This window comes from Aythya marila (genome assembly GCF_965140915.1).
Source record: "Aythya marila genome assembly, chromosome: 3".
In the NCBI taxonomy this organism is placed as follows: Eukaryota; Metazoa; Chordata; class Aves; order Anseriformes; family Anatidae; genus Aythya; species Aythya marila.
The window spans coordinates 25367889-25394499 of NC_139044.1; the positions used below are offsets into that span (position 1 = coordinate 25367889).

The 26611-nt window shown below is 44.7% G+C and overlaps 1 protein-coding gene across 1 annotated transcript; it reads left to right on the forward strand.

Moving 5' to 3' along the window:
• Positions 1–585: 585 nt before the first annotated feature.
• On the forward strand, positions 586–25153 carry GPR137B (G protein-coupled receptor 137B). The gene is made up of 7 exons (XM_082758280.1): positions 586–1033; positions 9774–9823; positions 14776–14998; positions 18717–18870; positions 20716–20840; positions 23375–23499; positions 24539–25153. The coding sequence occupies exons 1-7, from the start codon at positions 665–667 to the stop codon at positions 24648–24650; spliced, it is 1158 nt and encodes a 385-aa protein (XP_082614406.1). The 5' UTR covers positions 586–664; the 3' UTR covers positions 24651–25153.
• The last annotated feature ends 1458 nt before the right edge of the window (positions 25154–26611 follow it).

Consider the following 26611-nt stretch of genomic DNA (forward strand, 5'->3'; position numbering starts at 1 on the left):
TTCCCCGTTCTAACTAAAAGTCTTTTGTTAGAAGAAAAATAAGATATTAGATGTGTTAGATAAGCCGTGCAAATTTTGCATTTTGCTATAAACACCAAGGTTTCTGCAATGCAGAGCTGAACTGTTAGAGGTTATTACAGTAGTTTGAATCTCATGAGGAGGTTAAGGTGCTTAAAATTACTCCTAATAAAATGCAGCTAAATTAAGTACTCGTTAAATGTGAAACAAGGCAAAAAATCCTACAAAGACAGCATGTGGCTGTCACTGGGAAAATGCTCGGTACCTGCTTCTTGCAGAAAATAGAACATTACTTAAATAATTTAAAATCCAGATTATTTTCTGTAGAAAAATAATCATCAGTAAACCACTTAAGGGCTGGTGCATTTCTTTCTTTCCTAAGGATGGTAGAGATTCGTGCACAGACATCAGCAAAGGGCAGCTTTCTGAGCTGTTCCCTGCCAATTGCTGACAAAGGCAGTCCTAATGAATCATTCTGAATTGTGATCATGTGCTACCAGCCCACAGTGAGCTGCCAAAGAGGAAGTGCAGCTTGTTTTCTTTCATTTTCTTGATTCCTATGCTGTAGGAAGATGAAAGGAGCAGGAGGAGGAGGCAGCAGCGGCAGCCAAACTTAATAAATAATTCTGACGATTCCAGATATCAAATGGAGGCCCCTGAGTGGGACCCACTGAAAAATGACACCCTTCCGCCGACCCTGACGCCAGCTGTCCCTCCGTATGTGAAGTTGGGCCTGACCATTGTATATACTGTTTTTTATTCACTTCTTTTTGTGTTCATCTACGTTCAGCTCTGGCTGGTCCTGCACTACAGGCACAAGAGGTTCAGTTACCAGACTGTCTTTCTGTTTCTGTGCTTGTTTTGGGCCTCTCTTAGGACTGTGCTCTTTTCATTTTACTTCAAAGACTTTGTCACAGCAAATTCTCTCAGCCCCTTCATCTTCTGGCTCCTCTATTGCTTCCCAGTCTGCCTCCAGTTTTTTACCCTGACCCTGATGAATCTTTACTTCACACAGGTAAGCAACAGATATTTGGTTGATTAAATATGACAGAATGATAAAGCATTGTTTTGTAAGATTTGTGCGAAAGATGTAATTTCCTAATGTGCTTTGGCAAGGCAAAAAGCAAATTTCAAGTTATTTAGCTGGGAATTTTAACTTTTGATCTCTGTGCAAGTGATCAGTTTACAGTGAGACGGGAGCCTAAAGTGATCATTTCAGGAATGGCAAATAATATATCTACTGCCCATTAAATAGGTGTCATTTGATATAAAGGTAGGAAAAAAACGTACAGGAGAGCTGGAGGGCTTGAAGGCTGGATAACCAAAATGCCGTTCTGTTATTATTCTTTATTATTGTTCTTAGTGCTGTTATTAAACCTCATAAGCCTCCTGGCTTAGCAGACCTTGATATCCGTGTGCTACCAGAATTGTAATTTGTAATTTTGCAGGCAGCCCCCCCCCCCCCTCATTTTTTTCATAAGTTGATTAAAATGTTTCTCAGTGAGATTTCTGTGCTGTGTATCAACAACTGAAAGTGTAGATCGAGCCCTGCTGCCGGCTCCCATGCTTACAATGATCTGTATTACAAATAGCAGTGAGTCTGGGCCCTGGTAAGTGCTAGCTGCTGTACAGAGGTACATACACCCTCTGTTTCAAGGACACCGTGATGTAAAGGTGAATTAGCCATGTAGGGGGGTGAAGGGAACAGTCTCCCTGTATCATTAGGTTGCCTTGAGAATATGTCTGCTACAGACAGCTAGGAAGCCAGGTAAATTAGGGTGCACAGAGCTCCGTGTTGCTGCAGTTAGATTTGCTTGGAAGTATTTATGGTGAGCTTGGGTATCTGGTCACTGGGCTGCAGGACGGGATGTTGGCATGCTGAGGCACAGAAAGGCTGCTGGGCTCGCCTGAGATCTCACAAGAAGCTCGCAGGAGAGCAGGGGTTGGGATCAGTATCTCCTCAATCCCACTACCGTGCCAGGAGCAGGAAGCCCAGCCTGCCCTCAGCTGACCCTTGTCAGAGGCAGCTTTTCCAGGGCACAGGTGGCTTGGCCAGGGTAGCACCAGCCAGCCCTGGAGCACCCCCAGGCAGCGCTCAGGATGTTCTGCATGTTGCTGTGTGCCCCTCGTGGGACCAGCTCAGTGCCCGGGTTTGGATGCTTCTGTAGTGCCTGCAGTGCTTACCGGGGCTCTGTAGTGATACAGGCCTGTGAGTCCTGAACAGCCAGGCTGTCGAGATCGGGCTGCTTGTGAGAGCTGCTCTCCCAGAGCTGAAAATGTGGGGATTGGAAGCATGAAAGCTGTAAGAGGATCACTTGAGTCGCAGTGGGTATTACATACTTAGAACCACGTACACAGTTGTGCACTTAAGTTTGCTTTTCTGGATTCAGGGGCTGAAATGCCTGTAACTCGCCCGCTCGCTCCCCAGGACTTGAGATGCATTAAAGGATTACAGGAACCTTTCATCTGCATGCTGCCCAAATCTGGCTCAGGCATGTAGTGACCTATGCTTTATCCCATGGCATTTGAGAGCGGTGCAGCTCCCCAGGGGCAAACGTCCATCATCACGCAGCCCGTCACCATCACAGGACTAAACCATAGCCCTGAGTGAGGTTCTTCCCTCAGACACGCAGGTAGGGCTGCGGTGGAGGTCTGGAGGCAGACTGCAGCATCTTGGCTCTCACCCAAGAGCAGCCAAAGCTGAGGGGAGCCCAGAGCACGCACGGCGGCTGCGCTCCGTGCATAGGGTGCCAGCTCTGAGTGGCTGATTGCAGTGAGCAACCGATTCCTCTTGTCGATGGAAGAAGTGAAAAGGGAGCACACGGAACGCACGGATATGTGCTTTTAACTAATTTTTGTCAATGCTGCCTGATATTACTAAGGAGGTATGAGGCACTAGTTGGAAACACACAAAATGCTAAGGCTGTTGGTTCTGCCTTTGACACGATTTCTGCTTTGTCACCGTGAGTCCTCACAATCTTCCTCTGAGCCCCCGTATAAAAAAAAAAAAAACAGCTAATAGTTACCTGTCTTGAAGTGCTGTTGTGAAGCTTTGGAAACATTATTTGCTTTGCCGTTCGGAGTTTGTGCTATGTGTCATAATCTTTAAAGACTGTGAGCCGCTGTAGACTGGCACATTATGAGCAGCGTTGTTTGCTTTAGAGCTGGTTGCTCCCATTGAAATCTTATCTCAAATATCTCCCTAGCCAAAACAAAGCCTTAAGAAATCTAAGCACAGCCACTGTAGAGATATAATGTAGGGCACAGAATCAGTGCACATATTTTTAATTCACTGTTATTAATTCTCTATTTCTAAACATTAAAAGGTGGTTTGGCTTGAAATTCAGCATCTTCTTAAGACTGTATGTTTAATGTGCATCTAGCTTTCCACAGTAGGCAAGCAAGAACTAGTGTGAAAGGGGTGGGGAGAGAGAATTTTGTTTTCAGTAATACCTTATAACTTCACAGACCTGTTCAGAAGCAACATTTACCCTTTTTTCTCTAGAAGGAAGGAAAGAAAAGTCTGCAGCTGTGTCTTGTTGCATAAAAACCATGCTATTTAACTGATGCTTAGCTTCAAGAAAAAGAAGTGTTCTACATGTGGTATGGGGACAGGGGACAGGGAGAGACCTCATGGGTCTCAGGACTTTGCAGGTGTTTACCTGCTGCCCAGCACCCAGCATTTCTAAATGTGGCATTGCAGAGAAAACCTGGAGACGCAGAGGTGAGAAGAAAAAGTGATTCCAAAAAGATTGCAAATGCTTCTGGCCCAACAGAGAAACTCATTTGGCAAGTGCCCGAGGGCATTCTTTAGAATAATGAGCACCTTTGAACTTGACAGAAAGTTAGCCACAACTATTCTCTTTTTAATAGGTATCCCAAAGCAACGAGGACACACATTTGGACTGCTTCTTATGCCTAGGAAGACAAATAAGCCAAGATGGCGTCAGCACAGCGGGGGTTATTCCCACCCCTGGGCAGCACCATCAGCAGATACAGGGGAAGCCAATGCGCTGGGCAGGTTGCTAAACCAGGGGACCTGTAGCCAAAAGACAAGCTACAATCAAAGTAGTTTTGATTCAGAACAACTCCTGAGAGCTGAGAGCTATTCTTTGGGTTGAGAGCCAAGTTCAGGGTCCTTCGCCATGGTCTTGATGGCAGAATAAAAACGGTGCTGTAGAAAAGGCTTGTGTAATATTACCTGCGCTCAGAAATCACACACTGCAGCAAATACATGTGATTTTCTAATGAGAAACACAAATTTATTAGAATTTATTAGCTTATAATGTCTGTATTCATCCTCCTGTCTTCTAAAGGAGAGAAATACTGCTAACTACCCTCTCAGGATAACCCTCTGTCTCCTTAGAAATGATTGAAGTAAATCTCCTGTGGAGCTGAGATCCATCCCCGACCCATCAGATAGAGCTGAAGAGTGCATTTCCACCGGCAGAGACCGAAAAGCCCACGGATACATTTGCCTCACACCTGCACCTCCCACGGGTGTATTTTGGCTGCTTAATAAAGCAAAGGCTGCACATGGGCAAATACCGTATTTTCCACTTCAGCTGAATTCAGCCAGAGAGGATCCCAGGACTCGAGCACTCTTTTATTTACGTCCTGCCTGGCCAAAGCTCCCATTCTTCCCTGCCCCTGACAGGAGGAGGCTGAGATGAGTCCTCAGGCTTTACGCTCAGTGCCCTGGGCAGAAGTTTAAGGAGGCTGTGGGAAATAAAATAACAAGTTGTCTTTTTTGGTATGGAGGTGAGCAGAGAAGGGCTCGCTTCACTTTGTTCTGTTTCTTCTTTACATTTTCCTGGGGAGCAGGATACAAATGAAGGAGGCAGGCTAGCATGGAGGGTTACAGGCTCAAAACACAAGGTCAAGGTCAAAGGCTGTGAGCCATCGGTGATGCTGGAAATCCCAGTCCTCCCCTGTGGCCAGGCACACTGAGCCACTTGGTGGGCTGCGGGTTTAACCATTAGGTTGGGAACTTCTCCAGGACCTAGAGCTAGCAGGTGGTGCTGAGCTAAAGAGCTGTGGGGCTGTACAGCTGGAGGAGGGCTGGTAGCTGGATTTTCCTCTCCTTCCTCCTCCGTAACCATCTTCCCTTTTCTCTGGCACTCAGATGGAGGAGCTTACCCTGCCTCCCAGGCAGGGCTGATAACATCAGGGACTTTCAAATGAGGAGAAATTGTGCAGAGTAAGGCAGTTCGGAGAGGAGCAAGCCGTTCTGGAAGTGCCTGGCAGGGTGGGGTAAAACCTGCATGAGGCTGTCGGAGAGGCTGCCCGTATCTGTGGAACCGGGGCACGAGTTATCTGTGAGGGAAATGAAGGGGGCTTCTTATGCTCTAATTCCTCTGGACAGGACTTTGACAGTGATACCACCGGTGAGAGAACAGAGAGGGCTTTTTATTTAGGAGGAACATTTATTGTTTGATAAATATGAATACACTGTATGTTATAAAGCTTGCTATTTGCAGCATGCTTCAGATGTACACAGAGCTACAAGAGTCCAACTCGAGATGGTGAAGCGTCAGCAAATATGTTTGGCTTAAAACATTACCCTTTGGATCCGTAGGAGACAAACTGGAACTGCAGACTGGCTGGCTCTCAGCATCTGACATGGAGAACGGCGTCGTTTGGTTTGGATGGTAATTGGATAGGAAAGTGCAGAGAGCTTGCTGTGGCTGCCAGCCCCACGATGGTGCCCGTCCCTTGTTTCTGCCAGCGCACCTCAGGCTGACTGGCAGGGGTCTTGTTGCTGGTGTCAGGAGGCTTTACAAAGCAGGTAGGGTTTAGGGAGTAGAGGGAGAACTTGGCATGTTTGGGGGGAGCTGATCCAAATGCAGGAACATTTAACATGAAAGAATGAATAAGGAGAGAAAAAGCAAGGTGGGACTGCAAAATACACGGCAGAGGAAGGGTGTACGCACTGGCGGTGAGGGGCTCTGGGCCTGCATGAGGCTGTGGCCTATTTTCAGGGTGCAAAGAAGTTTGCACAGTGACAGAGGGAGAGAGGGGCAGCGGTGAAAAGGACTGGGAGGGGAAAGAACACGCTGTGCTCCACGTATAGTTCTTTGAAACGAGGACTGGTAAATAAAGCTGAACTTCATTCCTCTGCGGAGGGCCGGCTTGAGACATATGCAAGCACTTAGCACATACCTGAGGCTTTGTGGTGAGCTGAGGCTCCTGGAAAAGTGAACTGATCAGCCAGACCTGGAGGTATGCGGGAGGTTTGTGCCAGTGTTCCCATCAGCTCAGCTAAATCAGCGCGAACTGAGAATTGCTCCAGTGAGATTTTATTTTAGTGCTTCTTTTGTTCTGGGAGCGTGTAACTTGGCTTTGACACCTGCTTCATTGATATTTACAGGCCCAGAGCGGTTCCTGACGTTGCTTCCATTACCCATAGCTGGAACCCCCTGAAGCCTCAGCAGCCTTGCCCTGCCTGCCTGCCCAGCAGCTCCACAGAGCTCCCTGCAGCCAAGCTGCTGAGGGACTCCTGTGCCATCCCCGGCTCTGCTGCTGGGGGCTGGTAGAATGCCTTTAAGGTCAGCTGTTTACATCACTTGTTGCAACAGAGGAATTTTCCCTGGCTGTATTAAGGGCTTTTTTGGAGTCCTTTTGTACTGCTGCCCTTCTATATGCCAGACATACACCTCAGGGGAGTAGAGGAGGGAGTGTGAGAATCTCATTTGAGGTTTCCAATCCTTCAGAAAAAAAAGAAGGAGTCAAAACAAGGTATTTCTCCTTAAAAAAAAAAAAAAAAAAAAAAAAAAAAAAAAAAAAAAAAGTGAAAGGGGAAAAAATAAGAAGGAAAAGTAGCCCTTTGGACATTGGAAAATCAGCAAGGAATTGCACTGAGTTTCCCTGGTTCCTATTTATCCTGGGGATCTCTGAAAGGCCTCTTTTTAAAAGTTTGCCTTCTGCTTGCTGCTTAGTCTGTTCATAGGAAAAGCCTGGTTTGCTCTGGTTTGCTGGAAGACTTGCTGAGATGACTCAGATACTGACTGGAAGCTTTCTCAACACTGTTGCGGGGAGGGGCCATTGAGCAACAGTCTTTTCTTCCAGCGTGCTCTTGAGTGAAATGAGTGCTAAATGCAAAGAGCTGCACCCACACATCTGAGGTATATGCAGATCAGCTTCAGACATCCCTACTGCCACTGAACAGCCCTTTATTCACTGACAGTCATACCACTTCCAGTAAAGTTCCTCATGAAATAAAGCACCATCAGGATAAGCCAAGGTGGCAGAACGTGGCCGCCTGTGTTCCTGTTTAGCAGTGACTTTGTACGAATGCCGGTTCTTGTACTAAAGCTTTCATTCTATGTAGCATCCATTTTATGCTTAGTATCAATCTTCTTTCTTAATGGTCATTTTGCTCTGAAAGAATCCAGAAGCATTTGCCTGCTGGGACAGCTCCACCAAATGCGGGATCACAACGACACGGCTGCTCCAGCAGCCTCACACCTGGAGATGTTGCCGTGCATTTTATCGGCAGCAGGAACGCCACGCTTGGCTTTTGATAAGTTAGCCACGGAGCCTTTGCTGAGCAGGACAGCCCTGGGCTGCTTGATGTGAAAGTAGCACTCGGTGACAGTGTAGGGGTGGATGGATCCTTTCTGGGGAAGCACAGGAGATGGCATTCAGGAACTTGTGAACCTCCCAATGCTTTGTGGACCCAGCACGACTCATTGCCCACTGGGAATTGTCTCGTGCAGTTCTTTGCACAGGCTCTGAACACCTCTGTTCAGTGCTCCTCCTGTCCAAATTAACGGTACAGCATGGGTGAGTAAGTGCTGCTCAGCACAGCCGAGGACTGTGGAATGGCCCTAGAGACAAGTTTTTCTTGTTTAATTTCAGTGAGCTCAGGAATCTGCTCCCTCCCCACTTGCCCACGGTGTTTTCCAGAATAAACAGGGGAGGTAACATACCTAGTACAGAACACATACAGAAAGGATTTTGAACCCCAACTCTTCTCTAAAAGACTGACAGCTCCTCTCTGTGCGCCACAGGAACACAGAAATCTCACAAGCCTGTCATACCTCTCCGCTAGGTAGCAAATAGGTAAAACAACATAAAACATGTTCCTGAATTCCTGTGAGAATTGATGATCTAGGAATTTAGAGAATGAATCCCCCAAATCTTCTATAAGGGATACTGCCAGAGATGTTAACTACTTGAAAACAGTGCCAATGGTCGCGGAATATTTTTAGAGGTTTCCCTCCCCCGGCGTTTCAATTTTATTCTCAGCTGTTATTTTTCTAAGGCCTACTGAAAGGCTCAGTCCTCTCTGCTGGTTCAGCTAGTCCCAAGCAGACCGATGTGTCATAAAAATAATTTCCAAGTCAAGGCAGCTGCTTGTGGTGAATAGCAGTTAAATGACAAGTTGTTCCAGGAGCACTGGAACAAGCAAAGCCTGATTTTCTCCAGATCTGTGTCTCATGCTTGACTTTGAGCTGTGACCGGGGCTGCTTCTATGACTGGGGCACTTCTTGTGGTGCTTTGCTATGTGCAGCCTCTCGTACCTTGTGATGTGGGGTCATTAGGCAGGATTCTCCTCACATCAGATGCACTTAGAGGGTCCCTTACTTCTGTTGGGTCATTGGTTTTCAGGAGGGTGATAGAAGGATCATGTCTTTGACTCTTATTTTGCAGTCAGCTCTCTGACCAGAGTATTTTGAGATTAGTGGGGGGACAGATAAACAGCTTGACAGGCCAGACACATGCCTGTACACACACAGTGATCATGTCATTCCTGTTTCCTGGGGGAAGCATGATAATCACAGCAAATATTATGCAAGCTACACTACAGGGCATGCAAAACCAAATTAAATGGATAAGGCAGGGTGACTTGAGAAGGAATCAGTTAGGCAGCAGCCCACAGAAAGTCATGCAGCATGATTTTTGGTAATTTCAGCAACCAGTGGGCTTCAGTGTTGGTTGCTGAGCTTAAATGAACCTTTATAAATTTTTATAAACTGAGTGTGTTTAGTAACTGTGATAGCTTACGAAAACGCAGTGGTACTTACCTAGATTTGCTTTTAATAAACAAGATACAAAATATGCTAATATATTCTTGTATAATTCCTGATGGTGGTTAAACACCTGTGACTGATACCACCTACCTACATTGTGGAAAATGTGTCAGTATTTTGTCTCTCCTGTTTCAGCAAGGTAATTGATTTGCCTGAGCTCTCTCTGTAAAAATACTTACTGCTCTGTCAGTGAGTCAGTAGAAGCCAAGTAAACCTCAGAGTAAACCAATTCCTTTGGGTCTTGATGGCATCCTTTTGTCAACGCAACGTAGATATACAACCTTACATATCTGATTTCAGGCCAGGGCACTACGGTGAGCTTTTGATATGAACAGAGCATCTGACCCCAAAAGCCAGCATGAGCTGGTGCGTGTGAGAGACGTACTGATAGGACGTGTAAGAGCCTAATAATTACTTACCTCTTTGATTATACTGGCTCTTGTATAAAAGCTGGTATAAAACCTTATTCCCAAACCAGAATAAGTAAAAATAATGGTGGATACAATTTGTGTACAAGTGCATCATAATCTCTTGCTGAGTGGTTTTAATACTTTGTTTATAGCTTGCCTGCCTCAGATAAGCCATAAATGCAAATCTATTGTGTGAAGAAACCTAGCATTACATTTCACGTGACGTGTGAGGCAGGATTCCTGTGGATTGCAGTGTTTTTCTTTACTCATGTGTATTCTAGGTCTGATGCAATATTTTTCTGCTTTGCAGGTGATTTTCAAGGCTAAATCAAAATATTCCCCAGAGCTACTGAAATACAGGTAAGAACTGTGCAAATATTTGTTATGGTAAAGAAAAGTAGCCATGTACTTTGAGAAACGCTACATCTCTGATCATTTGTGGTGCTCATATCTCTGCTACTCATATTTAAATCCCAGTGTTTACGATGATGGTTCTGAGGCCAGCTTCTTCCTCTGACTTTTCAAAGTCTGTGTCATTTCCCAACACAAGCAACGTTTTCAGCCATTCACATATTTCAAAGGCAACTATTTCAAATACAAGCAGAATACGTTGACCCTGGTGATTTGTCTACAAAATTTGTTTCGCCTATGTGTTCTTAAATAAAAGCTTTGTATGTTAGGTGAATCCAGATCCAGCACTTTGGTAAAGGTAGCAGGGTGGTGTATTCATTTTCACAGGAAAGAGTGAGACTGGTTATTTCTCAGCCCAGAAATGAGGTCAGTGGTAATAAAAGACTCCAAAGTTTCGGGAAGCTGAGACAAGTGTTATGAAGGGAAGGAGCTAGAGAGAACGGATTCAACGTGATGATGTGTTTGGGAGCTCACAGATAGCTTTCCACAACTCCATAATGTTGAGGCTATGGTAGCTCTGCATTTAGGTGGTGAGATCCGTTTGGGGTCTTGTTTGAGCAGGAGGGATTGTCAGAAGCTCCCTGAAAGCTTTCTGAAAGGCATAAATGACCAGAAAGCTGAGGAAGAGCTCAGAAAATTGATGTTCACTGTGGCAATTCCTAAAACCTTCAATCAGGGGCAATGTTGTTTAGTTAGGGTGAGAGAGCAAGAGAGGTTGTCTCCTTTCTAAACAAAGGTTTACAGTTTGAAGTCAGGATGGGAAAGCAGAGTAATTTGCAATTGAAATCTGACCCCTTATTTGCTGACTGATCAGGAGAACATGGAACTGTATCAACAGGTCAGACATTAATACTGTCCTTGCTCTGCACAGTGCATTATCTGGCTGGGTTTTGACACAGCTGGAGCAGCGATCACCCAGTGCAAGTGCATGAGAGACAGAGATGTGCAAGACATGTTTGGCAGAATGGCAGGACAACGAGAGCAGACTTGGGGTGAGCAGTGCATGGACTGGTGAGCAGTGAGGTATGAGACAGGCAAGGTGTGGATGCTGACTGAGGGATGGGGACTCCATGCTGAGGAGCAGCTGATGCAGGAACAGTGAGGGTGAGAACAGAGAAGGCTGCGTCTGTTTTGGTGGCCCCAGGAACGCTTCCAAGCTAGTGGGTCTGTGTGCATACCTTGGCTGCCTCCCAAACCTCAAGGGGCAAGAGCCAGATGCTCCCTGGTGAACGCTGCGGCATACAAATACCTACATCCCCCTTTGGGCTCTGGTTTCTGTGGGAAGGAAATCCAGGAGTATGGGCTGGCAGACAAGCACAGCACACACCAGCCAGCCCCCAGCAAGTGACAGAGCCTGTCGCTGATGGCACACATAGCCAGGAGGAGTAAGGAGGAAGGCTTTGCACAACACCTGAGCTGTAGGTTCTGCTGGTATAGGGAAACTGTGAACATGTTCCTGGCTGTCTTTAAAGGTGAGAGAGAGACTTTGAACCTTGTCTGTTACTAGTGTTTGTGGCAAGGCTTTATTCATGAAAAAAAGCACAAAAAGTTATTTCTTCAAGCAAAGGGAGCTTCTGAACTTGTGTTATTTGTTCAGTGTCCATGAAGTGACCGCATTATTGTGGGCAGTGTTTCTCATGTACAGACTGCTCTGCTCTCAACAGATCAACGCCTGCCCCGACTCTTGCCCTCTGCATTTCTAACACAGGTCACTCTTGGATCTGGTCTAGCCTTTTGCTTCTTATTCAGCCCTCTTGTTAAAGGACCACAGTAGTATCTTGTTTTAATATCTAGAGCGATTAGCATGAATGTGGTTAGCCTGTGTAAAAGAGCCAAATAAATGAAGCCGACCTCATTTCCTTTCTTATAGAGGGCAGCTGAAGTGGTGTAAATACACGCACACCTGCAGCAGAGGTCCTCTATCTTAATCATAACAGGCTAGTGAAAGACGGATGATTTGGGCCTTCATACAGGGGTGGAGTCAACAGTTACTGAATTTGATTTTTTTTTTTATTTTATTTTTGACTTTTTCACATTTTTTTAATAAGTGCCAGACCATATTGCCTGATGTCATTTCTGCAGCACAGCAGGAATGGATAAGGGCAACATGCGAAAGTCAGCAGAGAGGTGGGGATGCAGTCTGTATATTGACAAAGGTCTCAGAAATCAGAATCATTTCAGATAAGGGAAAAATTGATGAAATCCTATCAGAGAGCTGTAATCTTAAGTAAATTTTACTCAGCATAGCCTTCATGATATTAGTCACTGTGGCAAAAGATCTCACGGCCAAGCCTGTACTAGCCCAGCTTTGTATTTAAACAACCTCCTTCTGCATCTCCCTGGGCTTGGAGAGTTCTTACAGTCCCTGGGTTTGAATGAGGCTTGCTGTGCTGTGTGTGCATGTGTTGTACACACAAACCTCAGACGCTGTATGGTTTCTGAGGAAACCACATACAGAATGTAGTAGTTTCACCCAGATTTTCTCATTAAACAAGGCAGAATTCACGGCATTCAGCTGAAATTTGGTGTTAAGCTTAAAGAAAAACTTCAGAGGTGCATCCAGCCTGACACAGAAAAAAGAGAACAACCTGACATGTGCCTTCCCTGGCCAAGCCAGATTACGCACAGCTCCGCTTTAGGGACTGGCCTCAGCATGGGGATTATGCACAACAGGCTGTTTGAACAGTTGCTGGTGTAATGTGGAAGCACCTCTCCTGTCCAGCTTTCTCTGTTCTGAAAAAAAAAAAAAAGCTTATTCTTTCCTTCTAGGTGCCCATATAGTTGAAATGTAGGGGCGCATTCTGCCTTTAAGTGAGGCTGTAATGTTTTCTGCAGCTGCAGAGACCCTAAAACTGCCCAGAGAGACACAGCCTCCATCTCCATCAGTGCTTATTCAGAGGTTCAGCAACAATGCTTCCTTTGTCAGAACAGGCAGCCGCTTCCCCAGCCACATCATGTTAATAAGGGGGATGGAAGCTCATTATGTGAAGAGCTGCACAACTGACGGGCCATGACAGCTCACACTGGTACATATAGCAGTGTGTGGGCATGAGAGCATGACAGTGCTTTGCTGGTGGTGTTTTTTTGGCTAAAACCTGTCAAGGAGGAGCACGGTCTGGAAGCTTTGCTGTTTGTGAGCCAGCATCTGGGGCATGCAGGCTGAAGCAGAAGGTCCCTCTGACTAAGCAGAGCACAAAGACTGCACGTACTTACTGTTCCACACATAGGCAGTGTGTCAGTGCATATCTTTCCTCCTCAGCCCCAAACCCACAGATGTATCTTACTTGCGCTGCAATGGGGGAACCATACGGGTGGGGGGGGGAGCAAATAGGCTGTGGGAGGGCAAGGAAAGGAAGACACCTGACCATAACATAAAGACTTTGGGAATATTAATAAAATCTGTAAAGGTTCCACCACTTCAACCAGGAGCTGCATTCTCCAAAGGAAGCCGTGTGAGAGAGGAGAAGCTTCAGGACTGTGAGGTTTACAGGAGCTGCCCTTGTGTATCCTAAGAGCAGAGCCCTGCCCTGGAAGATTATGAATGAGCACAATCTTCCCCCCCCAGAGGGAATTTCCATGACTGGCAAGGAAAAGACAGCAGACTAGCTCACTGCCAGATATAGCTGGGAAGAAGGGCATTGATTCATAAACACAAGCAGAGAATTACAGGCTTTCAGTTCTCCCTGTTACACATCTAAAAGGTCTCAAAGGTGTACCCTTTCCTTTCCTGCCCTCTGAAAAGAAGCCAGCTACGCTTGTGTTTTGTGGCTGGGTTGGTGCCATCCCAAAACAATATGAACATGTGAAAGAGAATTATCATCACTGGGCAAAAGTACTTTTGAACAATACAAATTTGATTCTTCAGAGACAATCTGTATGTTTGCTATCAGCCAAATTCAAGATTCTCAGCAGGCATGAAGGGCTGTGAGCAAAACCTTATGTTCTGTGACTGTAGATTATAAACCTTATCAGAAATTGCCTCGGTCAACAATGATAATGAAGTAAGCAAACACTTAAAATGGAAACATGCTTCTTTTTATTCCTTTTTTTTTTTTTTTTTTTTTCTTTAAATGAAAAACTCTGCAGCTGTGTGTAGGAGTAAAGAGAAGCAGCCTTCCTTGACTATATGGTATACTTACACTGCAGGTATCACTGCTGGGTAGGTAGGAAAAAATACAAATGGGGAAAACCAGTCCAACTGCTAGGCTCCTGCCACATTCCTGTTCCAGCTCTGCTCCCGTGGTTGTGCAAACAAACCCTTTGCCTGGCATAGATGGCAAAATGTCAACCCATAATCGATGTGCATATTTAAATTTCTCTCAAGAGGCTTCCCATAACCAAGATATTTAGGAAAAGGGACAGAAAAAGATGCTGGGGAACCAATAACTCAGAGATTTCCTACAGTTAGACATTTCCCTAATTTAATGTGAAATCTGTCTACAAAGACTGGCAGTGATGTTTTTCACAGCAGTGATGATGTAGTAAAACCAGGATCAACACCAGCCCATTCCAACCAACTTGACCTTTTGTGAGGTTTCTCCTGTCAGCAAATAGTCAGAGGGTTTGTGCTGTATGTGAAGTGCATGCCTTAAGACATGTATTTAAATGATTTGTAAGAACTGTGCCACTATTTCTGCTGCAAACACTTTTCCAAGTTTTGTTGCCTGACATTAGTTTCTTTACCTACTGCTTGTTCTATAACTTCAAAAAAAAAAGGTTTGAAATAAGCTGTGTTCATCTCTCCAGTGGTCCAGAGTACTTTGATTTTGCCTTGGGTGGCTGCTCACTCCGTCAGCCTGGCAGCCCAAGTGTGGCTTTCAGTGCTCAGAGTGCAACTTCCATCTCATGACTGACACTTGCTGAACAATGTCGCTAAAACTGTTTTCTCCTCACTCTCCCAGGTTGCCCCTCTACCTGGCTTCTCTTTTCATAAGTCTCCTCTTCCTCTTGGTGAATTTAACATGTGCAGTATTGGTGAGGACACAGAACTCAGAGAGAAAAGTCATTGTCTCTGTCCGGGTGGCAATTAATGACACGTTGTTTGTGCTGTGCGCTGTTTCACTCTCCATCTGCCTGTATAAGATTTCCAAGATGTCTTTAGCCAACATTTACTTGGAGTCCAAGGTAAGGTACATTTTCAGTTCCTTTTAAAGTACCTTCTGAGAGATGTGGGCAGTGCGAAGTGAAGGCACAAAACTCAGTTGATCCCCCAAGAACTAGAGGCCTTAGACTTCATAGCTTACACTTGTCCATCCTGCTCAATAAATTAATTAAATACTAAGCAAGGGTGCTTTTGGCTAACAGCAGAAACCCCAAAATACCTGTCTTTAGGACAGAGTTTATAGATCTACTGGCTGGAGTTTCTCAGATGTTCTTCAGATGGATACTGCTTTCTCCAGAACCATGTCTGATGACCACTTCATTTCTGTACTGGTACATAGAGGTACTTTAGGATCCTTCAGCTTGTCAAATTATTGATTGATTATTTTAAACGTTTAAGGTAGCAGCTTGCTGATTGTAAGTCAGAAATAGGAATATGAATCTCCCTTTATAACTTTGCATACTGTCCTACAGATAGTAAGAATGTGTTTTAGAAGACTTAATGCATTAGAAATTCATCCAGGTGGGGAGAAGGAGGAAAAATGTCCTATCACTCTGCAAAATGTTCTTTCAAGAATTTTCATTAGGTTCACAGCTTTGGTCAAAGGGCTGGTTTCATAGGTGACATCATGTGATAAAAGCTAGCAGTGTTTGTCATAAAATCAGTGATGATGTTTTGTACCTATACATAATGACACTTGTATTCACAGTACATGGTTACATCTTAAAGTAAATTAGTTTAACCACTAGAGCATTACCACAACAAACCTTCCAAAAACGTAAGTTTCAGCTGCTAGTTAGAAAATCTTACAATAAAATCCATCTCTCCATTTAGTTAATCAGATGAAAGGAACACTTTTCCTCTTTAATCAAATCTGGCGATACTGCACAACAACTGAGAGTTCATGGCTGAACAAAAGATTCAAAAACACGGCTTAGTTTGTTTTGTTTCTTTCGAGTCTGTCATTTGCTGACCAAAGGGCATGGGCAATGGATTATTTTTACTAGGAAGAAAAGTTTTTCTACTGCTGCAAATCACAGAAGCGTAAATCTCTGTAACAAAGCCGTGTTAACCTACAAGAGGCTTTGGTAGATTACTTTGTTCCGTTTCCTCCTTCTGCTGGGAACCCGATCTTCTTTACTTTAAGCTATTTCACAAAAAAAACAAACAAACTGCAGCAGTGCTGCAAAGAGGAAAAGACAGGACACTGAGCCATCAAAGTCTGAATGTTGAAATGAGAATTAAAGAGCTTTGCTCTTTTCTGCTGACCTGAGGTGGGAGTCCCTCTGGGGACCTCCAGTAGGATTTCACTGCACATATTGCAGGATACAGAAGGCTGGAGCCAGCGGTGAAAAAACATCCTGGTTTAATCTGCTACTGCTGTGCTGAAAAAACTAGCTAAAGAAGAAAAAATTGTTCTTCATGGTGATACGATAGAAGTATCATCAGAGATAATGTCTGGGGCGTGTGTAGATAGGGATTGCTACCAGCAGCCTTTTATTTGTATCTCCCTTCTGCCTTCCGACCAGGGGTGAAATTGCTGGTGGAGATGCTGCATCCACCTTCCTGATGTGGCATGGGGACGGACCTGGCTCTCCGGCCACAGGTTGGGCAGCAGCAGGGAGGTGCGCGGCCCCGCCGTGAGGTGTGAGGGGCTGACTCGGGACGGTTCTGTGCTGGCCAGAGGCTTCCTGTGCTGGGGCACTGCCAGCCTGGGGCTGCCCCCTCTTCTACAGAGACGCCTTCTGGCTCTGCTCCTATCTCTGCAATCTCCCTTCCCCAAGCCACCACACGTATCTGACGGGCAGGGAGAACAGGACAATTTGATCCCCTTCTTTGCACTTGGTGGCAGAGTTTGCTAAAGCTGCAGCACATTCAGCTCTTAAAGAAAGCAAAGTTATTTAAGAATGACAGCCCTGTGGGGAAACTAGTACAGGGAAATGCCAACCCCATTCTGCTCTTCACTTCTGTTTTTGAACGCTGCCACCGAAGGGGCTGAGGTACTGAGGTACGTGCCCCTCGGCTCGCTCACCCTCGGTTTCCATGGCAGCGCCGCTGCTCGTGCAGGAGGAGAACAGAGAAGTGCCCAGCAAACGTTTCCTCTTTCTGGCATTTCCTGCTCGCTCGTCTCGCCACAGCTTTCACCGCCTTGTGCCGGGTGCCCGGGTCCTGTTCCCACACAGAGCAGGCTCCTGGCTCGCCCCCGACATGGCTGCAGGTTGTGGCCTGGTCGGCAGCATTTGGAGCGGGAAGTCAGTCAGAGAGACTGACCGCGCTGGGGATTTTGTAACACCCCTGAGCTTGACTGGTCTCTGAATCGGTGTTTTTTGCTGGGAAAACACACAAGCTCGTTTCCTGCAGGCTTTTCTGACAAGTCCCTGAGCTCCTTTTAATTGACTCTCCTCAGGGATGACCCAGGCCAAGGAGCTTGGCTGGCAGAGCCGCAGGACAGCAGCTGCCAGCACAGCACAGAGGGGCCCTGAAGCTCAGGGATTCAGGACGTGGTGACTCGGTGACTTTCCTGATGCTCCAGCAGCTGGTTGTGTTATCTCTGTGCTCTCCGGTGCTCTGCTCCTGGGCTGCAGGTGTGGAAGCAGAGTTTGGGTGGAGGGGACAGGGTGCAGGCCCGCCTGTCCCTGCACTGCCGCGAGGGGTCCTGTGATGGGAGGAGCAGCTTCCCTCTTGGCTCATCTGTCCCAGATGGATTAGAGGAGCCCATCTGCATGGTGTGGGTCTCTGCCAGGAGAGGGAGGGCAGGGCTAGTGAAGCAAATGGCTGCAAGGTGTTTTGCTCCCCTGCAGCATGGTTCTCTATAGCATTCCTCTTTCGGCTGTGAAAAGCAGTATTGCAGAGCTGACTGCACAGAATTTACATCGAGTTTCTTCCTTCAGAGGCAGTCCCCTTTTGGTACATCTGCTGCCTCCACACTCAGTCTCACACTGCTCCCTGTAGCCATGGCTCCTTGATTCCTACCTTTGGAAGTTGGTGCTGCTGCAGCAACTCCTGTGCTGCTCCCTCAGCCCCCTGCATCAAGTGGCCGGGATGTCATGTCACACTTTTTCCTCACACTGGATGAGGCTCTGTCCCCTTCTCCAACCATTTCCTTCTCTAGGACTCAGGAGCTATCTCAAATCCACACTTGCAGTCTCATTGCTTCCCTTGTGCCAGTGTCCCACTCCCAGCTTGCCCTGCCATGTTCACTCTGCCCGTAGGCTGTGCTTCCTCGTTGTCTCCTCCATGTTGACTTTAGGTAAGGCAGGATGTTCTGTTCCTCTGTGGGCTGTATTTTACTGCTGACTCCTATGATCTGCTCAGTACTTGGAAGGGGAAATAGGTGCACAGCAAGCAGTTATAAAAAGATGTAAGGTTGCATCATACTAGTAGTCAGCACCTGATATAGGATGCTCAATAGCTAGTGCACAGCTGGAAGCTGAATTCTCCTGCTCCATCTGATATCAAGTGTTGTTCTCATGTACTGTCATTGCTGTGAAAATAGTACTTGTACAACAGTCACAGGAGTTAGTCACAGCCCATCTTGGCAGGGGCTGGAATTGCTACCATTCCCTGGAAACCACCATGCTGGTAAAATATAGGAATACACATCGTATAGGATGTGCTGATGAAAGAAGGAAAGTCAATCTCCTTAGGCAAAGTAGTGTGACAACCCCCTGAAGTCCATGCAAAGTGATGTTCTTGTCAACTTCCCATACAAATAATAACCTATGTTTAATTCTCTTCCAGGGCTCATCTGTGTGTCAGGTGACAAGTATAGGAGTGACTGTTATACTACTTTATACCTCACGAGCCTGTTACAATTTGTTCATCTTATCATTTTCCCAAACCAAGAAAGTCAATTCTTTTGATTATGATTGGTACAACGTATCAGATCAGGCAAGTATGAAAATATTTGCTAATGAGAAAAACTCATTCTGCATGTGACGGCTGATTTCCTAAATGATATGGCAAGAGGCAATAATATATTAAAATTCTATTGCTTTTTTTTTCTTTTATTTGATGCACTAGAATTGTTTTGCTCTAGGAATATGAAGAAAGGAGGGAAAAAAACAGCACTGAAAGAAAAACTTAATTAAATTATCCTTTTATATCGTGTATTTTATTTACTTTGATTTTATTAAAAAAAATCATTTTATTAAAAAAAACACAGGTGTTTTGTTCATTAGAAAGAAAGTACTGTGGTTACAGGAGAAAAATAGTGCTTGATTCCACTGAAATGCCAAGTTCTAAAGTAATTGTCAATTCTCCCATTGCCTTCTAGTGCTGTGGAGTTATTTACCATAATTCTGTCAGTAGCGTGATACCGTCTGTAGTTTTAGGTTCAGACTATGATTCCTTTCAACTTTTAATTAAGACAACGATTAAATGACAATTCAGGTTGAAAACTAGGAGTGGTAAAAACACTGAAGGAAATAAGCAGGTGATTCTTTGAATTTTGTGAAATGTGGGCATCCAATTCCTTTCTCTACTCTGAAGCATATAGGTAGGTCCCAGTAGTTTTCCAGCTCTGTCAAGGCTCAGCAAAATGGAAGGCCTGGGTCTGGACCATGACTAAATATTTTTTGGCCCCAAAATCCCAGACACATGACGCTGCCCCACCACCCCAGCAAGCACTTGCTGAGCAGAAGCCGTGTTCCCAGACATGCAAGCACCTCATAGTACCAGGCTAGGCTAGCAAACCTGGAGCCATTATCATTTTTTTGTTGAGTAGTAGATAAAATTGTAAATAAGATGTAGGTAAACAGCAGGGGAAGATTGCCCAGAGGTTCTCATTAAGAGTTATTTGAGCAGGGTTTGTCAGGGAATCACTAATCTCCCCTGCTGCTGTGTGGTTAAGAGGAGAGCAGCTAGGTGGTACCACTCTGTGTAATTAGAAGACACAAGTTTCAGATGGAAGGGCACTAGGCTGTGATTCACCTCCTGAATCCAACTTTTACTCCCCTGTCACTGGGGCCTGCAGCAGATGCTGCTGACCCCTTGCAAGGACGGGAAATCTATGGCCAGAGTATTGGGTCCAGTTTCCCACCTGGAGGCCGTGGTTGGTGCTAGGGAGCTGAGTGAAATGCTTTAGGCTTGTGGCACTGCCTCAGCTCACCTGTCACAAACATTACCCTTATTTCTTCTGTAGAAAACACACAAAAAGACAAGATTTGCCCTCTGCAGCTGTGGTGAACAGTGGAATTAAATCTAGAGAGGAGTTCAAAGCTAATGCTAGAGTAACTGCACGGTTATTCAAGCTAAAAACATGCACCAATTTGAGGGGATCCAAGCATGAATTTTAAAGGTCACATTGCCAGCAATGCCCTTGAAGACCTGGGCATTGAGTGTTCCTTCATGTGTTATTCTCAGCTGGGAAAGGACTAGTTTCTCATTATGTCAGTTTTATCCCTTTCTTCCCAGTCTAAGAGCCTAGCCTGGCAAGCGGCCACTGAACTTTGATTTTCCTGAAGCAAAGATAGAGGCATGAGAAAGAGAGAGGAGAGGAGGTAGAAGGAAAGGGAAAGCATGTACCCGGCAACATAGAATATTGATTTTTTTTTTTCTTTTTAATATGCCTTTAATAATTAACCAGGTTAATCCAGCTTTACTGGATATAGTTTCTGGCCATGTTGTTCAGCCACTTAAGTATAGGTCTTCATAAGAAGACATGTTGCCTCTTGTACCTTCTAAGCAAGCCGCAGTTTTTGTTTGTGAACATTTTTCTCTTTGACTTTTCAACAGGCAGATCTGAAATGTCAGCTGGGAGATGCAGGTTACATAGTGTTTGGAGTGATCCTTTTCATCTGGGAGCTCTTGCCTACTTCCTTGGTGGTGTATTTCTTCCGTGTCCGAAACCCTACAAAAGATCTAGTGAGTGAAATCTGTTAATACATTTGATAGCATGATGTCCTGGCAGGTGTGGAGGGCTCAGTTTCTGAAGGAACTTTTGCTTCTTTATGTTTTGACTTATCTTTTTCAAGGTGTCCTCAGCAGAATAAAAGCAACTCAAGCTTACCACTTTGTTATGCTAAAGTTTCATGAGAAAATCTCATCATATTTACCAAGAAGAAAGGATATTTCTTGGGCAATTTACCTTAAGAAACAGTAGTCTTAAATTTAGGGACATGTTCCTTTTGGGTTGATATGGCACCATACTAGAGTCAGTGAAAAAGAAGTCGGCTTGTTATTCAAACCTGGTATCTTTCATTACACAGTAAAAGTCATTCTCTGCTAACTGTTCAATGGCATATATGAAATATATTGAACTCTTCAAGCTTTGTGCCTGCTGAATTGTTTCCATGTCAAAAGCCAATAGCCACAGTAAGCGCTACTACCATTTTTGTTTGCTATTTCAGCAGAGCAGGGAATAAGGTGTGAGTTGTAAGGGTAACCCCCTCTAAGTACTCTTAATGTCTAGGCAATTAATAGATGGACTATCATTTAATAGCTGTAGGCAGCATTCCCAGGTTAGTGTAGGATATGCTGGCTGACAGGTACATGGGGAATATCAGCCTTGGACTAGGATCACTAAGGTAATGTTTCTATAGGGCCAATCCAGTCAGCTACCCCAAGGAAGACATAAATGGTAAATTCACATATAAGAGAAGCAATTCATATGTTTTTTTGTTTGTTTGTTTGTTTTTGTGTTGTGTTTTTTTTAGAGGACACCATGATTTTTATCCGCACACACAGATTTCAGAGATAATAATAATGCCAAACTGAGTGAGGAAGTAATGAACCTCCACTTAAATAAAACTCTTCTTAGTGTTCATCTGCGATACTGATTTCCTGCTAGAAACCTACCAGTTAGCCAGTGCGTACATCACCAAAAAAAAAGGAAAAAAAAAAAAAAAAGGAAAAGATCGGATCAACTCCTGCTTAGGAGTCAGCCAGGATAACTGCAAAGAAAAGAAATTAAATGTTTTAGTTTTGCTGTTGCTCTTCTACAAAGTGACTAGAGAAAGAACTGCAAATGATGTTAGAAAGAAAAACCGAAGAGGCTGTGTAGCAAGGCAAGACTGAACTTCAATGCAAATATGCCACAAGAGGGAGACCAAGGGCCACAGGACTTTAGTCTAACGTGGTCAGTAGACTATTAGAGCAATAAAGTATTAGAAAATGGTCCTTGGCAGAAAATACTTGCCCAGAAAGCATGGGATTGGAATTAAAACAAACCCTCTTTTTTTTTTATGTTAAAAACATAAATCTTAACAACTTCGATTTATCAGAAATCCAAAATGTACTTTATTTGTGATAAGGAAACTTGCCAATGAACGGTTGTGGTTTGTTTTTTACACTTCATTCAGGACTTCAGAAACAAAAAGCTTGAGTGAAGGCAGCCTGCCTTCAGCATTGCTCAAATGTAAAGCTCCGTGTGACTGATCCAGCCTGGATCACGCAAGTTGCCTGCGTGCTTTGGTGCTGCCATGGGGTAACTGCAGTGCTTGGTCCTCTGCCTTGCTGTAGCTTCAGCAAGACCAATGTTGGAAATGGAGAAATGACAGAAATTGACCTATTTTTAGTTCATTTATATTGAAATTATTTAACATCTAAAATACACTGGGAGGTTAAACTGCTCTCCTATTGAAGGCCAAGGAGAAGACATCATCCTGGCTTATCCATGGGTGCAAGGAGTCCTGTTCCCTGGAGAGACGAGCAGTGGATGAGTCAAAGAGGCTCAGCTGGGTCCTAGATGTCCCTACACACTGGCTTCAGAATCATATGGACCTTTCGAATCTCGTGCACTTTCCATTTTGATTCATAGGGAAATAAAGGCAAAGTGTTTTGTAAATGAGGGTGTTACAGGTACACCCCATTCCCTATTTTAGTGAGGGACATTTCCTTGGACTTTGGTCCTCACAGCACTGAGTAGATACTGACATTGCTGAGGACAGTCCCAGGGAGCCTTTCAGCTGTGGTTTCGTGAAGCAGGGTGCCAAGGTTCAGCGTGATCAGTTCCTGAGGCAAGGGAGGGAACTGCAGGCGGAGGGTTACAAACAGGGACAGGGGCTACAACCAAATCTCCTCAGATTCTTTAACGTCCTGCGGTTCCTCAGCTGCCTTCCTACTGCTCACTTCAAGCCAACTGGCTAAAAGCATAAAGCATCCAGGACAGAAAATTCAGCTGACAGGCTGAACACATCCTGAAGGGTAGTTTCAGAAATGGGTCATATCTGTTAGCTGCAAGGCAGGAAGAGGAAAAACTGTTAAGATCACAAGACTATCACTATGGTAGTAGAGAAAAATACAGAAAATATGAAAATATTTCTATTGTCTACAGCAAACTGAAAATTACCTATTTTATCTTGGAAGCCGGGAAGTAAATTTCCAGTGGCACCTTCTAGAAGAGAGGCAGCAAGCAGTTTATGTGTTGTACTGACTGAGGTTTGTTTCCCTTCCTTCAGGCCAATGCAGGAATGGTCCCAAGCCATGGCTTCAATCCCAGATCTTATTTCTTTGACAACCCTCGCAGATATGACAGCGATGATGATCTGGCGTGGAATATTGCACCACAGGGAGCCCAGGGCAGGTAAGATACAACAGGTAGTAGCTGGATTCCCATAGCAGAAACAGCTGGAGGAGAAGGAAGCCACACACTGCAGAATAACGTAGATTGTCAAGCTCCAATTGTTGCTTAAATGATAAGGGGCAGGGAGGAAGCAAAGGGGAAAGCTGATGTGGCGGCACTGAATGACTGTAGGGATCCAAGGGCCCCACAGAGACTACAAGGACACAAGAGGTGTGTCCTTGTGTAAGTGTGTCCAAGTGCAAGGCGCTGCACCTGGGTTGGGGCAACCCCAGACAGGAGCACAGACTGGGAGAACTCATTGAGAGCAGTCCTGCAGACTTGCAGGTTCTGGTGGATGAAAAGCTTGACATCAGCCAGCAGCGTGTGCCTGTAGCCCAGAAGGCCAACTGTGTCGGGGGCTGCATCAAAAGCAGGGTGGCCAGCAGGGCGCGGGAGGTGATTGTCCTCTTCTGCTCTGCCCTCATGAGGCCCCACCTGGAGCACTGCGTGCAGCTCTGGGGTGCCCAGCGCAGGAAGGACAGTGATCTGTTAGAGAAAGTCCAGAGGAGGCCACAAGGCTGGAGCGCCTCTCTGATGAAGAAAGGCTGAGTTGGGGTTGTTTAGCCTCACGCTACTCATGGGAGTAAAGCCAGTACGCCAGAGCTGCTGCCCAAATCCAGGCCCCTTGTGCACAGACACAGGAGGTTTAGCTCTGTCACTGACAGTCCATAGCAGCGATAGGACTCAGCATGGAGTAGAAGCACTAACAGCACAGCACTAAGATTGTCAACCATGCTCTGGATTAGCAAAGCAGAAAAGGTAGAATCTTCAGTGAACTAGAAGAATCAAGAAACAGGTAATGAGTCAAGAATGCTTGGGCTGAAACATTTGCCAGATAAGAAACAAACTGCAGCCTGAAGTCACAGCCTAAATGGCTGTGGTTTTATTTTGCACTTCAGTGTGAGAAGTGCACCCGTGGAACTGCATTTTGCACAAAGTAACTAGCCAGGCATTTACACAACCACCCTGCCAGTCACTAATTCCTGTTTTCTTTTTTAAGCTTCTCTCCAGACTACTATGACTGGGGCCATCAGAACAACAGCTTCATGGCTTACATCGGATCCCTCCAGCAAGAGGCAGCATTGGACACAGAGCGGCCAAGCCCCATATAACTTCAGTCACCTACAGCATTCCAGGACATTCCAATATTAAAACAGATGTTCTGAAAAACAAAGCTTAGCAATTCTTCGTCACGCTTTGGTTTTTAGAAGTGTTCTATGCACAGATAAATGAAGAACTTGTCTTTGCCACAAGCTTTTCACAGGTTAAGGAAAAGTGTAAGCTAATGATTTAGACTTTGAAGACTGTTTAATTAATGCCTTGTTCTAAGCCATGATATTTTTGGCTTTGAATAGAGTTGTTAGGGTATAATTTAATCATTTTATGCTCATTTTAAAGGAGCAAATTTCATGAAGGTAAACGGCAATTATTTTCTAAGTATTTTTATTTTTACACTGTATTAGGTTAGAAATATGTGATTATGATGAATATACTGTAAACACATGAAAAGGTTGCTCAAACGCATGACAGTAGGGATTCTTACATGCACGTAACAGCCTGTAAGGGAAAAATGTCAACTCCATTAAATATTGTCTCTTCAAGTTATTACTACATTCTTGGAGCACAATTTACTCTGCATCATCACTGCTTACTCAATGTGGCAAGATAGTTGGAGGCTAATAATATTTATGCACTAGTTATGATCTCAAAACACGGCATTCCTCTAAAAATAGAGAAATTGTATCTTAGCAGCCATAGAAACAGTCTTGGAATGGAAGAGAGAGTCATCTGCTCTGGTTTGGGCATTTTGAACTGTGAAACAGGCTGAACACCTCTAAGTCCGAAAAGTTAAAGCTATGTGATCATTTTTGTCAATCCTTTCTAGGTACTTTATGTAGAAAAGTGATTCAAATGCCTAGTCAATGAGCAGAGAGATGGATACATGTAGTATTCCTTATTTTAATATGGTAAGTCTAGTCCTCCTCCTGTCTTCTAGATAGGAAGAGTTATCACTGGTTTGATAAAACATGTTATTTATAAGGCATCGATCTGAACTCTGTGGTATTGTTAGATACGATTTTTGTTCCGTTGGAGAAAGGAGCACTGCAAGGTGCACTGACATCCTGAAGCTCATGGCCCTGTTAGAAAGCAGCTTGAGAGACTACCTGAAAATCTGGAACAAAGCTGCCAGTAGCAGCAGCTAGGGGAAGGAGAAATTAACCACAAACATAGCAAACCTATAGCACAAGTCTTACCCACAAAGGGGAGATAATAGAAATTTTAGGGAAAACCAGAAGGCACAATATAATCAGCTGCAGTACCAACGTTGAACTGCTGTTTTATAAACTTTAAATGAGGTAATGCTAGTCTTTAGCGCATTTCCTGACTGAAAATGTTCATAAAGATTAAATGCTAATTTTTTAATACTCTGAACAAAGAATTTTACACAGAAGTGTAAGATTCTGCCCCCAAGATGACTGGGAAAGGGAAAAAATCCTTCCAAAGAAATCCAGGCTTGAGTTGAAGCCTCTGAATTCAAAGCCAGGAAGTTTCTATCAAGCACCCTTCGCTTCAACGCAGTGCTCAGCCCCACAGGGCACCTCCCCTCCTATGAGGGCACTCTGCCTCACCTGCCCCAGCATCTGCAGGGACATTGATCTGAAGTCATGTCTCAAACCAAAAACACAACCACCACCTCTGTGCTACAGTTGCTGTCAATGAATTAATCCTGCATTGGTTTATTAAAGGACAAAACAGCTGTTCTTAAAGCATATATGGTGCCTGCCTTCTCTCTGAGACAAACAGTAAACTGCTCTGCTGGTGGACAAGCAGGTACCACTTCCCACTGCAGTATCTCTTCCAGGTTGGTGTGAGCACATTCTTACTGTCTTACTGTTTTCACCTGGGAATCATAAGCACTCCTGGTTACATTAAAAACTTTAAATTTCTCCAAAGGTGGTTGTTATGTCAGATTGGAATGGGAACCCTGTGGAGTTCTATCATGTTGGAACAAAACTACTTGAAACTCTTTCTAAGTGTGAAGAAAATCTGCAGGATTTGCATTTTCTTCACA